The sequence below is a fragment of the Dreissena polymorpha genome, chromosome 11 (genome assembly GCF_020536995.1).
Source record: "Dreissena polymorpha isolate Duluth1 chromosome 11, UMN_Dpol_1.0, whole genome shotgun sequence".
In the NCBI taxonomy this organism is placed as follows: domain Eukaryota; kingdom Metazoa; phylum Mollusca; class Bivalvia; order Myida; family Dreissenidae; genus Dreissena; species Dreissena polymorpha.
In genome coordinates this window covers 3,295,063-3,312,901 of record NC_068365.1, presented here as the reverse complement: position 1 = coordinate 3,312,901, position 17,839 = coordinate 3,295,063, and the positions used below count along the sequence as shown (strand labels likewise).

The following is a 17,839-nucleotide window of genomic DNA, read 5'->3' as shown; positions in this document are numbered from 1 at the left end:
GTAGACAATAGAACAGGATCACCTCAGTTAAGAGCAAATATTACATGATATAATGACCACCTAAACAAAATCATGTTCAATGTTAAATGAGGCTTATCTATAAAATTGAAGTTAATATGCTGCAAATCTTTCTATTATATCAGGATTCATATCTTTAACTGCACAAAACCCTGTTGTTAAAATTAATCAATTTGGGAATTTGTTTAAGCTTACTTGATTCCAGAAATCCAAGTTCGTAAATTGTTTTATTACTTTTGGAAATCAGAGTGGTTAGCAATGATTATTTAAATCATGTATAAAGGACATGAGTTTGTAACCACGTCAAATAAAATTTAAAAAAATAAGTTGTTTAAATCTTTGATTTATAATTCTATTATTTTCATCTCCTTTTAATGAGTATTCTTAATTAATGTTCAAAGTGGGTCCATTGCGTATCTGTTTCGACTTATACATATTTTGTGAATAGCAGAGCATTTGTAAGACGGCTTGGAAAACGATCCTATATTTAAACCAATTTGCTCTCCCGATGATGGTGTTACTTGAATTTTACATGTTTTGTATTTCAATAATCATAACAAGCAAGACGTCGTTGTGCACTAGATTGCTTATCGCCGTTTTTAATAGCAATATACATAACAATACAAGAAAAGAAAATTCAAGCCGGTTTAAAGACCCAATGTTTGCAAGGCGGTGATCTAAATTTTACTAATTGTATTTGTGTAGTTGATGTTATATTCTACAACTTGTAGATATAATAAGAAGTCATTAAGTTTATTAAATTGAATTATTTGCAATATATATATAGAAAAACCAAGCAGTGTATCATTCGTTGAAAATGTATGGTCATTACAAGAATCTTATGTTACTCAGTTGTCAATGTATATTATATTATTATTATATTTATATATATATATATATCTTTCTTGCCTCCATTTTCTGAAGATGCAATTGATACAACAAAGGAACAAACATAGCACAAATGCAAATGTCAGTCAAGGTAAATAGTTAAAGATTGACGTAAATGATTTTCTATTATATATAAACACATTACAAGTTTCCGAGCGGACCCTTAGTTTTCCAAGAATTAACTTCGTTTTGCAGATCTTTGAACGCGTTTTCGTGATACCGAAATCAGCGTCCTATGCATTTTGCGATAAAAAAATAGAGTGGAATGCAGAAGTGTCGGGGAAAGGGTTCGTCGACATGCATGTAGTTTGTAGTTGGCGGTGAATTCCTTGTGCTCACTAGACCGCGAGTACCGATTTTAAGAAATTGGCACAGTTAATCAGAACTCTTGGTATAGTTCTATATGCATCAAGGATGCTATGACGCCATCAATAATTCCATTATGGTATATCACAAGTGTTTCGGGTTCAGCGTTATTTTCGTTCAGTGGTGCCCATAATTGCCGAACAGTTTCTAGGAACGTTTGTAGACGTGTCGGCGAGTAGTTAAGTGGGCACTCTAAAAGTGCGTGTGCCATTTCGCTGTGCATATGCTGATGTGTGCACTTTGAACATAAGTTCGTTTATTCAGGTGTTTTTTCCAGCGCGACTAAGACAGGAACTTCTTTTCTTGAGTGAAAGACTGTTTGTGCGGATTTTTGCGACTTCTCATATAGTAGCCGGTTCCAGGTTGTAAAGCACTTCTTTAAATAACGAAAACCCGTTCTGTTGTTTTAGCCTTTTTCGCCAGTGTCTGGTTTTGTGTTGGTTCACTGACACTTTTACAGCAGACATATATACATTTCTCTTTTGACGTGAATACACAAAATTCAATATTTTAAAGCGAGTAAGATAGACTTCAATGTGATATTGCTGTAGTCTTTTCACATAATATGGAATAAAGTAATGTTTTCGTGTTTCACACATATTAAACTGATACAGTCTTAAAACAAATAGTTTGTATAAAAAGAATTTGCTATTGTCATTATGGATCAATACTTTGCTGCGATAAAAACGTTGTTATAAACCAAACTCGCTCCTTAACAAGTAATTGCGTTTAATGCGCGGAAAAAAAGCACCATTTACATGTAAATGAAATCATAAGGTATATCTCATGTTTTCATGCTTAGCTTATATATGCGATCCTGTTAATGCATATCCAAATCCATAAAATTATACCGTTAACAGTTCTTAAACCCTCGATATTCGTTGCTGAATATGAGCTTAACAAATGCATGGAAAAATAGTGTGTTTTAACATACACTCTCTTTTAGCAAAGTCCCAATCAATGTTAAACTGTCGACAATACTTGTTAATGCACGTTACTTAGTTTTCAACAAGCAGACGCTACAGATATGGGCGTTGTGGAGACGCTGGCGTTTGGTAAAATAGCACGTAGACACGGCACTGTCACAGAGGCTGCATTGGATCTTTCCTTCGTTAAGCCGCACGTGGCGAGTGACGAACCCGTTAACGGCGTGAAGCGACTTCCGGAGATTACAAGTTGCTCCCTCTAACTTGTGTATCGTATAGTGGCTATGTGCATCAATAGCGTCCATGCAGAAAGCATGGCACACGTGACACCAGAAAACGTCACAGACCAGACGCTCCGCCGTGCCACGCTGTGAGACCCTATTAGTAAAGTCAGGATTTGGAAAGATCGCACTTGTAATCACTGCAGGAGAAGAGCTTCCGGTTGAACTCGGCTTGGTGTCTCGCAATATGGCTTCGATGGAATATGGATGTGATCCAGACGGGGTGACTTCTGTACGTTTGATGCAGATGCTGTCATCACTGACGGAAGACGTATCACTGTTGATAAAAACGGTCGTCTCCCAGTCGTAAGAGGATTCAACCGTCTCGTTGCGGAGGTCCTTGAACTGAACGAAGCTCTCGCAAGTGTGGATCTCATTCTTTCTGAGGCTCAGATTAAGTGGAGTGTCTTGGTAGCGTCAGTTTATTTCGGGCGATCAGCAGAAAGTGTGACATCAACGCTTCCCTCGGAAGAAAAAACGCATAAATTTAAGAAAACATTTAGCCTCGTAAGAAAATCGGATGAAGTCATATATTTAATAATCGATATCGATATACGTTACAAGACGCAATACAATCGTCATTAGACCAAAAACTGAACAATGTTAAAGTCACTTATTAATTGAATAGCATTATAAACGTCATAGAATGTAGAATAACTGTAATGAATTAATATGTTTACCTTCTTTTTAGGTCTGCTTGTTTATAGATGATTCCGATCGTTATATGCAACGATTAATATAGTCAATTGTGTTTTTTTATATTTTATTGTAGCAATTAAGTCAGATATATAACGCCGAATTTACAGGTATAGATATACCCGCGATCAGTTGCCCGAGAATGACCGGCTTTTCTGATCAAAGCCACACAGTTGTTGCTTTCATTTTAAATTGTAAACTTAAGATGGTGGCCATGCCTCGGAAAGGCTCATGAAAAACATTGCAGGTGCAAACTGATTTTCGTGCACCGGAACCTCACACACGGTCTTGATTTATTAAAAAAAGAAAACATTATCAACATCAAATTATCACAATCATAACAAAAATTAATTTGATATATGATTTTGTATCGTATTACCATAAATTGGACGCATATACTCCAACCCATCACTAACGTTAATTTCGAATACCCGAAAAATGAAAGCAAAAACAATTATACAATTAATATACTTAATTATAATGTCATTCCCGTGGATAACAGAACTTTACATCCACATTTTTGCATTTTATTTTTCCCCATTACAGGCAGCTCCATGTAAGTCATTCAAATGGCATGATGGTCTTATGTCTTGTAGACAATAGAATAAGCACACCTCAGTAACGAGCAAAGATTTCATGATATAATGACCGCCTAAACAAAATCATGTTCAATGTAAAAGGAGTTTTATCTATAAATCGTAGTTAATATCCTGCAAATCTGTCCATTATATCAGGATTCATATCTTAAACTGCACGAAACCCTGTTGGTAAAATAAATCAATTTAAGAATTTCGCTATACTTACTTGAATCCAAAAATTATCATTCGTTAATTGTTTTATTTACTTTGGAATTGGGAGTGGTTAGAAGGGATTATTTGAATCATGTTTACAGGATGTACATTTCTTACCACGTCAAATAATTTATATAATTAAGTTGTTTTTACGATGTTTAAATCTAAGCTTTCTAATCATTTTATTTAATTATTATTTTTAATGTTTAATCCTAATTAATGTGTATGCCTGTGTCCATTACGTATATGTTTCGACTTAGAAATACTGTTTAAATAGAAGAGCATTTGCAAAACGGCTTGACAAACGATCCTGTAATCAAATGATCTTGCTCTCCCGATGATATAATTATTTGAATATTACATGTGTTATATTTTAATGATCATAACAAGCAATCAGTCGTTGTCCACTTGATTGCTCATCGCCATTTTTAATAGCAATAGACATTACAATAAAAATATGACATTTCAATCCCATTTAAAGCCCCCATGTTTGCAAGTTGGTGATCTCAGTTTCACTAATTGTATGTGTGCTGTTTGTGTTACGTTAGGCAACTTGTTGGTATATTCAGAATTCCTGATAGATTTTCTGAAGTTTTCTTGTTTGCTACATCAATGCCTTTTCATTCGTCGACAACGTACCTTCTTTAAAAGATTCGTATTTTAATCAGTTCTTGAATTACTGTGATTGTGTGAAAAATACAGCAAAATGGGGGAAGTGCCAGGTTTAGGGTTCGTCGACATGCAAGGAGTTTGTGTTCGGCAGTGAATTCCTTGTGATTACTAGACCGCGATTACCGATTGTAAGAAATTGGCACACTTAATCAGAAACTCTGTGTATAGTTATACAGGAATCTAGTATGCTATGAAGTCATCAATCAGTTTATCGAGGTGCATCACCAGTGGTGCGGGTTCTGTGTTGTTTAAGTGTTCGTGCAGTTGTTCGCGTAATTGCCGAACTGTTTCTAGACACGTTTTAAGACATGTCGGATAGTCGGTAAGGGGACAATCAAAAAGAACGTGTACCACTTCGCTGCGCGTGTGCTGGTGTGTGCAGTGTAAACATAAATTGGGTTGTTCAGGTGTTTTTTAAGCACGAATGACACAGGAACTTCATGAGTGCAAGTCTGTTTGGGCGGAGTATAGCGACTTTCCATATGGTAGCCGGTACCAGGTTGTTATGAACTGCTTTCAATAACAAAAAAATCGTCATGTCTGTATTTAAACCTTATTCGCCAGTGTCTGGTTTTGTGATGGCGCACATACATTTGTACATTTATCTTTTGACGAAAATGCACTGCTGGCTTTAAACCATTTATGCCTAGCGTCTAGAAAAAAGGCCTTTGCAAACAGCGTAGACCCAGATGAGACGCCGCATGATGTGGCGTCTCATCAGGGTCTGCGCTGTTTGCTTGACGGGATTTCTGTAAAAAATATTTTAAATATAGAAATAAGTATACTGTACATCCCTAATTTTGGAAATAAATTGATCCAATTTAGAAGGATGGGATAGTCCACTAGGCATAAATGGGTTAAAGCGCTTTAGATAGTATTCAATGCGATATTTCTTCATACTTTTCACAATATATGGAATGAAGCCAATTGTTCGCTTTTCGCACAAATCAAACTGAAACTGTCTTTAAAATATATTTGATATAAAAATAATTCGCTATAATCTTGATGGATCAATATTCTGCTGCAATGAACACTTTGCTATTAACGACACTCGCTTCTTAAAAAATAATTGCCTTTAATGCGCGGAAAAAACATCATTGACAAGAGAAAGGAAATCAGTAGGTCTATCCCATGTTTTCACGCTTTGCTTATATATGCGATTTTGTTAATGCATATCAATATCCATCAAATGATACGGTTAACAGTTCTTGATTCCTCGATCTTCGTTTGCTGGATATGCACTAAACAATTGCATGGAAAAATATTGTGTTTAAACATTCATCCTCTTCTAACAAAGTCCATGGCAATATTGAGCTGTCGACAAAACTTGTTAATGTACATGACACGTTACGTAGTGTAAAGGCAATTTATCCTAATAGACGGATATTGAGATTAAAAAGAACACGAGCAACAAAACTGTCTGACTTCCATCATGCATATGATGTGTAAATGGCGCATTCACGATAAGTGGTTAACTTCATAGAGACATTGGTGAAATGAGTTAAGGAGTACGATAGCATCATAATAATTAACAGCTTCATCATGGTGAGTTTAAATGAGTAATGGTGCATTTATTTCATTTAAATTGTAAATTGATATATAACCTTCGTTAACGCAAATATTCAGGATAGTGTCGACATACGATATGAATATTGTTATATCATGCTAGCAGATAGATGTTAACTAAAATGTTAATGGAATTTAAGTTTTAGTCTGTCCATTATGCAAAATGTAAAGCTTCTTTTTTCTATTATATGTAGTGTGTGTTTAGTTTTAATAAATTATACATACTGGGATAAGTGTCAAATTATCATCAGTATATCTCTGATTGCAGTAAACTGTTGAATTAATGTATTACTATTTAAGGAAATATTGCCCTCAATTAATATAAGAATATATATAAGAACCATTAAACATTATAGTACCGTGCCACCGCCTCTTCGTATCAGTAGGCCCGAGTGTTTGATTATCAAAAGTTATGCATAACGTGCCCTACATCATTTAAAGGGAAAATATATATTAAGCAGATTGACGGGTATTTCTAGAATGAAACAGGCGATAAAGCTTGAACTCTGTTTATTTACATAAATTATTCACTAACAATACACAAAATAGCAGCATGCATTCCATGATAAATAATGCATTTCAAACTGAAAATATAGATCACACTGAAATAATAATGCTATAAAATATTTATATCTGATGAAACCAAGTTCTCAAAAAGCACCACTGACAGAGTAGTAATGTCTAACTGTTGGAGCACATATGAAGTTTCAGTTGGATCTTTTGAGGATAACTCTTTCCGCATCCAGCAATCGAGCACCGAAATGGGTTATCTCCCGTGTGGAGTCTCTCGTGAACCACGCATGCGTACTTGCTGTTAAACTTCTTTGAGCAGTATTCGCACTGGAAACTACCGTGGTCCCTGTGGTAGCGGTAGTGCAGTGTCAGCGAAGACCTTTTAGAGAAATTCCTGTCGCAAATGGTGCACGCAAAAGGTGTTGCTCCAATGTGGACGTTCATGTGATCTTTCAGGCGGCTGCTTGTTGAAAACTCCTTTCGGCAGACGCCGCAGATATGGGCGTTGTGAAGACGCTGGTGTTTGTTGAAAAAGCACGGAGAAACGGCACTGTCGCAGAGGCTGCATTGGATTTTCTCTTCGTTAAGTCGCACGTGACTCGTGACGAAACCGTGAACGGCGTGAAGCGACTTCCGGAGACTACAAGTGGCTCCCTCGAACTTGTGTATCGTATGATGGCGCTGTGCATCAATAGCGTCCTTACAGAAAGCATGGCACACGTGACACCAGAACGTGTCACTGACCAGACGCTCAGTTTTACCACGCTGTACATCCATATAGGTAAAGTCAGGATTTGGTAAGAACGCACTTGTAATCACTGCAGGAGAAGAGCTTCCTGCTGGACTCGGCTTGGTGTCTCGCAATATGGATTCGATGGAAAATGGATGTGATCGAGACGGGGGGACTCTTTCACGTTTGATGCAGATGCTGTCATCACTGACGGAAGACGTATCACTGTTGTCAAAAACGGTCGTCTCCAAGGCGTCAGAGGGTTCAAGAGTTTCGTTGCGGAGATCCTCGAACTGAACGAAGCTCTCGCAAGTGTGGATCTCGTTCTTTCTAAGGCTCAGAGTGTCACCTTTTGGTAGCGTCAGTTTATTTCGGGCGGTCAGCAAAAAGTGTGACATCAACGCTTCCATCTGAAGAAGAAAACGCATTAATTTAATGAAAACATTTAGCCTCGTAAGAAAATCGGATTTCGTCATATATTTTATAATCGATATACGTTAAAAGACACAATAAAATCGTCATTAGACCAAAAAACGACAATGTAAAAGCGATAAATTAATTGAATAGCATTATAAAAGTCATAGAATGTACAAGTAATTGTAATTATTTACTGTGTTTTACCTTGTTTTAAGGTCTGTTGTTTAATAGATGATTCCGATCATTATATGCAACGATTATTATAGTCAGCTGTTTTTTTTTATTGTAGCAATTAGATCAGATTGATAAATAACGCCGAATTTACAGGTATATATACCTGCGATCAGAGGCCCGAGAATGATCGGCTTTTCTGATCAAAGCCACAAGGTGGTTGCTTTCACTTTAAATGTGTGAAGCGCATTTTGTAACACGCTCTGTGTTCAGCTTTGATGGCGTAAATGTTTGCGCAAGGTGAAAAGTTCGATGTCAATAAGCATGAATAAATGTTGTATTTGAAGTTTGGTTTCAGTTGTTTGTACAAGCAAGTGTTACATAAAAAAGATTATTCGCCGCAATCATCGTCCTCGTTTTCAGGATTCAAGTCTAATACCTTTAACATCAAGTTAAATATCTTTTATTTCAAATCAAATACAGTTGATGGAAGAAAAAGATGAGCAACATTATTTCAATAAAGTTTATAATAATCGCAATAATCATCATCGTCCTCGTTTTCAGGATTCAAGTCTAATACCTTTAACATTAAGTTAAATATCTTTTCATCATCATCATCATCAATCATCATCATCATCATCATCATCATCATCATCATCATCATCATCATCATCATCATCATCATCATCATCATCATCATCATCATCATCATCATCATCATCATCATCATCATCATCATCATCATCATCATCATCATCATCATCATCATCATCATCATCATCATCATCATCATCACCATCACAATCATCATCATCATCATCATCATCATCATCATCATCATCATCATCATCATCATCATCATCATCATCATCATCATCATCATCATCACCATCACAATCATCATCATCATCATCATCATCAACATTGAAATATTGTAGATTAACTACTGTTTTATAATATTGATAATAAACTTGGTTTGGATGACGAAGTAGCTGCTGCTGCTGCTAATGATGATGAGGAAATCAATTGCATCTTCAATCCTATAGATGTTTCTTTCGCTCTTATGATCCCAATTTCAACCCATTGATCTAATTTTCCGTTTTGTTAAGTAAATTGTCTTTAACAGTACATGTGTTTTTGACAACTCAATATTGATATTGACAGTACTAGGGAAAGATGGTCTTTCTCGCGAGCGAAACTCTTCGATGGTCTGTTTGTGTTAATATTGCGCTAACGAAGTCGTGTGTTTTAGCGACTATTTGTTATTTATATGTCTATCGGTTTGTTTGGATACATAATGAGCCGATGTTCGAAATTCCACAAATCTGTTATTATATTTTGTAACTTTAATGGTTTCTTACTGTTCCATAGAGAAATAGGCCGCGAACTTTTGCATCGTCGTCAGCAAAACTAACGCTGTGTAATGCAGTTCAGCATAATAAATGCAACTACCGATTTTGCACGAACACTCGAACATTTCAGGATAAGTAATTGTTATTTAACAAACAAATAGTTTGCTGAGCTTTATAAATTGAATAGCTGTTTGTCAAGCACTGATTTTGCAAAAACATTTTATTTTATTCATATTTGTTTTAAAAAAAAGTTCAATTCTAAGGCGATGATAATGATCATAATTTATTGCCAAAGTACACGTAGTTTAATAATTAAATAACATGATTAACGTCATAGAATGAAGAATAATTGTAATTAATTAATGTATTTTACCTTGAATTTAGGTCTGTTTTTTATAGATGATTCCGATCCTTATATGCAACAACTAATATAATGATGATTTTTTGTTTAATTATACTGTGTCAATGTTGTTTTTATTGTAGTAATTAGATAACAATTGATAATTATAACGCTGAAATTACAGGTATATATACCAGCGATCAGTGGCGCGAGAATGATCGGCTTTTCTGATCAAAGCCCACAAAGTTGTCGCTTTCACTTTAAATGTGCCAAGCGCATTTTGTAACAAGCTCTTTGTTTCGCTTTGATGCTGTCTATGTTTGCTCAAGGTGAAAAGTTCGATACCAATTAGCGCGAATAGATGTTGTATTTGAAGTTCGATATGAGTTGTTTGTACAAATAAATATAACAAAAAAAAAGTTATTCGACGCAATCATCATTATCGTCCTCGTTTACAGGATTCGAGTCTAATACCGTTCACATAAAGTCAAATACAGTTTATTTCAAATCAAATACCGTTTAAGAATTAATAACTATAAATTATCAAAGCATCTTTATATGAAAGCTGCATATTGATTCACATTGCTTATATGACTTCCCCCATACAACAAAATGTACCACACTTGTACATGTATTTTGTAAATGTATATTATATGTCCCCCATGTTGTATCTATGTATACCTGGGAGAAATAAAGTATTGTTCTGTTCTGTTCTGTTCTGTTTAATAACTCATACCATATGATATGGAAAATGGTGTATTATAAACAACCGTTCGAGGTAAAAAATACTTGAGCAACATTATTTCAATGTAGTTTATAATAATAATAATAATAATAATAATAATAATAAAAATGATAATTATAATGATATAATAATTATTATTATTATTAATTGCGTTGTGCAATTAAGCTTGTTATAACAACATTTCTTAAGTGGAAAATAACGACGTATCCGTGCTAAATTTACTTTTCAGGCTTAATAATTATTACTAAAAATGGAACACAATAAATGTATTAGTATAAGTACTATTTAAGATTAACTGCTGGTTCAAAAATTAATAATACACTTGGATTGGATGACCAAGTAGATGATGATGATGATTATGACGATGCCGACGATGACGATGATGATGATGATTTTCTCGCACTTATGATCACAATTTCAACCCATTGATCTAATTTTCCGTTTTGCTAAGTATATTGTTTTTAACTGTACATGTGTTTTTGACAACTCAATATTGATATTGACTGTACTAGGGAAAGATGGTCTTTCTCGCGAGCGAATCTCTTCGATGGTCTGTTTGTGTTTATATTGTTCTAATGAAGTCGTGTGTTTTAGCGACTATTTGTTATTTATATGTCTATCGGTTTGTTTGGATACATTATGAGCCGATGTTCGAAATTCCACAAATGTTATTATATTTTGTAACTTTAATGGTTTCTTACTGTTCCATAGAGAAATAGGTCGCGAACTTTTGCATCGTCGTCAGCAAAACTAACGTTGTGTAATGCAGTTCAGAATAATAAATGCAACTACCGATTTTGCACGAACACTCGAACATTTCAGGATAAATAATTGTTATTTAACAAACAAATAGTTTGCTGAGCTTTATAAATTGAATAGCTATTTGTCAAGCACTGATTTTGCAAAAACATTTTATTTTATTCATATTGGTTTGAAAATAAAAGTTCAATTCTAAGTCGATGATAATGATCATAATTTATTGCCAAAGTACACGTATTAAGACCTCGATGTTCGTTGCTGGCTATGAACTCAACAAATGCATGGAAAAATATTGTGTTTTAATATTCACTCTGTTTTAGCAAAGTCCAAATCAATATTAAGCTGTCGACAAAACTTGTTAATTCACTTGGCACGTTACTTAGTTTACAGGCAATTTACCCTAACAGGATATCAATATCATAGTGAACACGAGACCAATCAAAGCACTTTGACATGCATTAAGCCCCGTTTTCCATGAAAGCAGCCAATATGTACAAATTTCATTGCTAAACACTACACTGGCCAATGTCGTCTTACAAGCTGGTAAATACACTCACTGCAGTAGTATATGCAGACGCTCCTAAGCATTCGTCGTCTGCAGTACAGACAGGCAGCGGTACTCGTGCCTAGCATAGTGAGTTATGGTTCTTAGCGTATGCTTCTAAGCACATACTGATTTGCAAAACATGCTCTGTAAATTTAGTCGTGAGCTAACGCTAACAACTTAAAACTGTCTGACTTCAATCATGTATGTTATATGTTAATGGCGCATTCAAGATTAGTGGTTTGCTTCAACAAGTTATTTATGAAATGAGTATCCGTGTACGATGTCGTCATAATAATCACCAGCTTTTATTAAATAGTCAGTTGATATTGAACCTTTGTTAACGCGAATATTCAGGTCATTATCGACATACGATATGAATATTGTTATATAATGCTAGCGGACAGAAGTAAAGTAAAAGTGTTAAGGGATTTTATGTTTTTGCCTGTCTATTATGTGATTTGTATAGCTTGTATTTTTTCTATTATTTAAGTATGTGTTTAGTTTTAACATATTATCCATTCTGGGATAATATTGTCAAATAATCATCAGTATATCTCTAATTGTAGTAGACTGTTGAATTAATTTAGTAGTATTCATGTAAATACTCATAATTGTGTGTATATAAGGACAAATAAACACTATAGTACCGTGCCACTGTCTCTTCATACCAGTAAGCCTTACATAGAGTGTTCGTTTGGTTATCAAAAAGTCAAAAAGTTAACATGACAGGTCCTACATCATTTAAAGGGTAAATGTATATAAGCAGACTGACGGGTGTTTCTAGAATGAAACAGACAATATAGCTTGAATACTGTTTATTTAACATATCCACTAACAATACAAAACAATATCAGCATGCATTTGACGAACAATAATGTATTATAAACCAAATACATAGATCACACTAAAATAATTATACCATAATTTATCTATATCTGATGAAACAAGTTCTAAAAGCATCACTGAGTAGTAATGTCTATCTGTGGGAGCACAGATGAAGTTTTAGTTGGATCTTCTGGGGATAACTCTTTCCGCATCCAGCAACCGAGCACCGAAATGGGTTATCCCCCGTGTGGAGTCTCTCATGAACCGCACATGCGTACTTGCTGTTAAACTTCTTTGAGCAGTATTCGCATTTGAAACTACGGTGGTCCCTGTGGTAGCGGTAGTGCTGCGTCAGGGAAGACCTTTTAGAGAACTTCCGGTCGCAAATGGTACACGCAAAAGGTGTTGCTCCCAGGTGGACGTTCATGTGATCCTTCAGGCGGCTGCTTGTTGAAAACTCCTTCCGGCAGACGCCACAGATATGGGCGTTGTGGAGACGCTGGTGTTTGGTAAAATAGCACGTTGATACGGCACTGTCACAGAGGCTGCATTGGATCTTCTCTTCGTTAAGTCGCATGTGGCGAGTGACGAACCCGTTAACGGCGTGAAGCGACTTTCGGAGATTACAAGTGGCTCGCTCTAACTTGTGTATCGTATAGTGGCTATGTGCATCAATAGCGTCCATGCAGAATGCATGGCACACGTGACACCAGAAAACGTCAGAGACCAGACGCTCCGTCGTGCCACGCTGTGAAACCCTATAAGTGAAGTCAGGATTTGGAAAGAACGCACTTGTAATCACTGCAGGAGAAGAGCTTCCGGTTGGACTCGGCTTGGTGTCTCGCAATATGGCTTCGATGGAAAATGGATGTGATCCAGACGGGGTGACTTCTGTACGTTTGATGCAGATGCTGTCATCACTGACGGAAGACCTATCACTGTTTTCAAAAACGGTCGTCTCCCAGGCGTCATATGGTTCAAGTGTCTCGTTGCGGAGATCCTCGAACTGAACGAAGCTCTCGCAAGTGTGGATCTCGTTCTTTCTGAGGCTCAGATTAAGTGGAGTGTCGTCTTCTTGTAGCGTGAGTTTATTTCGGGCGGTCAGCAGAATGTGTGACATCAACGCTTCCATCTGAAGAAGAAAACGCATTAATTTTAGAAAGCATATAGCCTCGTAAGAAAATCATATGTAGTCATATGTTTAATCATTCATATACGTTAAAAGACAAAATCAAATCGTTATTATATATACAAAAAACTGGACATTGTATGTCAATAATTAAATAACATGATTAACGTCATAGAATGAAGAATAATTGTAATTAATTAATGTATTTTACCTTGAATTTAGGTCTGTTTTATAGATGATTCCGATCCTTATATGCAACAACTAATATAATGATGATTTTTTGTTTTAATTATACTGTGTCAATGTTGTTTTTATTGTAGTAATTAGATAACAATTGATAATTATAACGCCGAAATTACAGGTATATATACCAGCGATCAGTGGCGCGAGAATGATCGGCTTTTCTGATCAAAGCCCACAAAGTTGTCGCTTTCACTTTAAATGTGCGAAGCGCATTTTGTAACAAGCTCTTTGTTTCGCTTTGATGCCGTCTATGTTTGCTCAAGGTGAAAAGTTCGATACCAATTAGCGCGAATAGATGTTGTATTTGAAGTTCGATATGAGTTGTTTGTACAAATAAATCTAACCAAAAAAAAGTTATTCGACGCAATCATTATTATCGTCCTCGTTTACAGGATTCGAGTCTAATACCGTTCACATAAAGTCAAATACAGTTAATTTCAAATCACAATACCGTTTAAGAATTAATAACTATAAATTATCAAAGCATCTTTATATGAAAGCTGCACCATATTGAGTCACATTGCTTATATGACTTCCCCATACAACAAAATGTACTACACTTGTACATGTATTTTGTAACATGTAGATTATATGTCCCCCATGTTTGTATCTATGTATAACCTGGGAGTAAATAAAGTATTGTTCTCTTTCTGTTCTGTGTAGATAACTCAATACCATAGTGGTATGGAAAATGGTGGTATTAATAAACAAAACCGTTCGAGGTAAAAAGACTTGAGCAACAGTACTTTTCATTGTAGTTTAGAGACAATTAGAATAAATAATAATAATAAATATAATGATTAATAATAATATAATAAATCATATATCATACTAATAAGCATAATAATAATAATAATAATAATAATAATAACTAATAATAATAATAATAATAATAATCATAATAATAATAATAATCCAACTACATACTACTAAAATAAAATCACAATAAAATAAAATAAAATCAAATAAAACATAAAATAAAATAACATAACATAAATAAAGTAAAAGATCAATAAAAGAAAATAATAATCAAAAATAATATAAAAATATAATAATAAAATGATAATAATAATGATATAATAATTATTATTATTATTATTATTAATTGCGTTGTGCAATTAAGCTTGTTATAACAACATTCTTAAGGGAAAAATAACGACGTATCCGTGCTAAATTTACGTTTCAGGCTTAATAATTATTACTAAAAATGGAACACCAATACATGTATTAGTATAAGGACCATTTAAGATTAACTGCTGGTTCTAAAATTAATAATCACTTGGATTGGATGACCAAGTAGATGATGATGATAATGATGATGATGATTATGACGATGCCGACGATGACGATGACGATGATGATGATGATGATGATTTCTCGCTCTTATGATCCACAATTGTTAACCATTATTCTAGTTTTCGTTTTGCTAAGTAAATTGTTTTTAACTGTACATGTGTGTTTTGACAACTCAATATTGATATTGACTGTACTAGGAAAGATGGTCTTTCTCGCGAGCGAAACTCTTCGATGGTCTGTTTGCGTTAATATTGTCCTAATGAAGTCGTGTGTTTTAGCGACTATTTGTTATTTATATGTCTATCGGTTTGTTTGGATACATTATGAGCCGATGTTCGAAATTCCACAAATGTTATTATATTTGTAACTTTAATGGTTTCTTACTGTTCCATAGAGAAATAGGTCGCGAACTTTTGCATCGTCGTCAGCAAAACTAACGTTGTGTAATGCAGTTCAGAATAATAAATGCAACTACCGATTTTGCACGAACACTCGAACATTTCAGGATAAAATAATTGTTATTTAACAAACAAATAGTTTGCTGAGCTTTATAAATTGAATAGCTATTGTCAAGCACTGATTTTGCAAAAACATTTTATTTTATTTATATTTGTTTGAAAAAAAAGTTCAATTCTAAGTCGATGATAATGATCATAATTTATTGCCAAAGTACAACGTATTAAAACCTCGATGTTCGTTGCTGGCTATGAACTCAACAAATGCATGGAAAATATTGGTTTGTTAACATTCACTCTGTTTTAGCAAAGTCCAAATCAATATTAAGCTGTCGACAAAATTTTAATTCACTTGGCACGTTACTTAGTTTACAGGCAATTTACCCTAACAGGATATCAATTTCATAGAGAACACGAGACCAATCAAAGCGCTGAAGTCAGTGAAGTTGTTCGCTGTTGTCGTCCATTGATTAGCTTGTGCGCATTGCACAGGCTAATCAGTGTTCACAGGGACTAATCTTATTTGACATGCATTAAGCCCCGTTTTTCCATGAAAGCAGCCAATATGTACAAATTTCCAATGCTAACACTACACTGGCCAATGTCCGTCTTACAAGCTGGTGGTAAATACACTCACTGCAGTAGTAATGCAGACGAGCCTAAGCATTCGTCGTCCTGCAGTACAGACAGGCAGCGGTAATCGTGCCTAGCATAGTGAGTTATGGTTCTTAGCGTATGCTTCTAAGCACATACTGATTTGCAAACATGCTCTGTAAATTTAGTCGTGAGCTAACGCTAACAACTTAAAACTGGTCTGACTTCAATCATGTATGTTATATGTTAATGGCGCATTCAAGATTAGTGGTTTGCTTCAACAAGTTATTTATGAAATGAGTATCCGTGTAACGATGTCGTCATAATAATCACAGCTTTTATTAAATAGTCAGTTGATATTGAACCTTTGTTAACGCGAATATTCAGGTCATTATCGACATACGATATGAATATTGTTATATAATGCTAGCGGGACAGAAGTAAAGGTAAAAAGTGTTAAGGGATTTTATGTTTTTGCCTGTCTATATGTGAATTGTATAGCTTGTATTTTTTCTATTATTTAAGTAATGTGTTTAGTTTTAACATATTATCCATTCTGGGATAATATTGTCAAATAATCATCAGTATCTCTATACTTGTAGTCGACCTGTTGAAATTAATTTTAGTAGTATTTATTTAAATACTCATAATTGGTGTTATTATAAGGACAATATAAACACGATAGTACCCCCGCGCCCACTGTCTCTTCATACCAGTAAGCCTTACATAGAGTGTTCGTTTGTTATCAAAAAGTCAAAAAGTTAACATGACAGGGCCTACAATCATTTAAAGGGTAAATTGTATATAAAGCAGACTGACGGGTGTTTCTAGAATGAAACAGACAATATAGCTTTAATACTGTTTATTTAACATATCCACTAACAATACAAAAACAATATCAGCATGCATTTGACCGAACAATAATGTATTATAAACCAAATACATAGATCACACTAAAATAATTATACCATTCTTATCTATATCTGATGATGAAACAAGTTCTAAAAGCATCACTGAGTAGTAATGTCTATCTGTGGGAGCACAGATGAAGTTTTAGTTGGATCTTCTGGGGATAACTCTTTCCGCATCCAGCAACCGAGCACCGAAATGGGTTATCCCCCGTGTGGAGTCTCTCATGAACCGCACATGCGTACTTGCTGTTAACTTCTTGAGCAGTATTCGCATTTGAAACTACCGGTGGTCCCTGTGGTAGCGGTAGTGCTGAGTCAGGGAAGACCTTTTAGAGAACTTCCGGTCGCAAATGGTACACGCAAAAGGTTGTTGCTCCCAGGTGGACGTTCATGTGATCCTTCAGCGGCTGCTTGTTGAAAACTCCTTACCGGCAGAAGCCACAGATATGGGCGTTGTGGAGACGCTGGTGTTTGGTAAAATAGCAGTTTGATACGGCACTGTCACCAGATTGGATGCATGGATCTTCTCTTCGTTAAGTCGCATGTGGCGAGTGACGAAACGTTAACGGCGTGAAGCGACTTTCGGAGATTACAAGTGGCTCGCTCTA

At 35.2% G+C, this 17,839-nt stretch overlaps 2 protein-coding genes across 2 annotated transcripts; both read right to left on the bottom strand.

Annotated features, from left to right (window-relative positions):
• Positions 1 to 2,266: 2,266 nt before the first annotated feature.
• Positions 2,267 to 7,857, bottom strand: LOC127851161 (zinc finger protein 271-like). Its single transcript, XM_052384779.1, has 2 exons — positions 6,891 to 7,857; positions 2,267 to 2,886 (listed from the first exon to the last, which is right to left on the bottom strand). Exons 1-2 carry the CDS (start codon positions 7,855 to 7,857, stop codon positions 2,267 to 2,269), a joined length of 1,587 nt encoding a protein of 528 aa, XP_052240739.1.
• A 4,897-nt stretch (positions 7,858 to 12,754) lies between these two features.
• On the bottom strand, positions 12,755 to 13,735 carry LOC127851160 (zinc finger protein 383-like). Its single transcript, XM_052384778.1, has one exon. The coding sequence runs from the start codon at positions 13,733 to 13,735 to the stop codon at positions 12,755 to 12,757; it is 981 nt and encodes a 326-aa protein (XP_052240738.1).
• Positions 13,736 to 17,839: the final 4,104 nt, after the last annotated feature.

Coding starts and splice junctions, on each gene's coding strand:
- LOC127851161 (XM_052384779.1), bottom strand. CDS start 7,857: ATGGAAGCGTTGATGTCACACTTTTTGCTGACCGCCCGAAATAAACTG. Junction 2,887..6,890: donor ACTTCATATGTGCTCCAACA/GTTAGACATTAC, acceptor GACGCTACCAAG/ACACTCCACTTAATCTGAGC.
- LOC127851160 (XM_052384778.1), bottom strand. CDS start 13,735: ATGGAAGCGTTGATGTCACACATTCTGCTGACCGCCCGAAATAAACTC.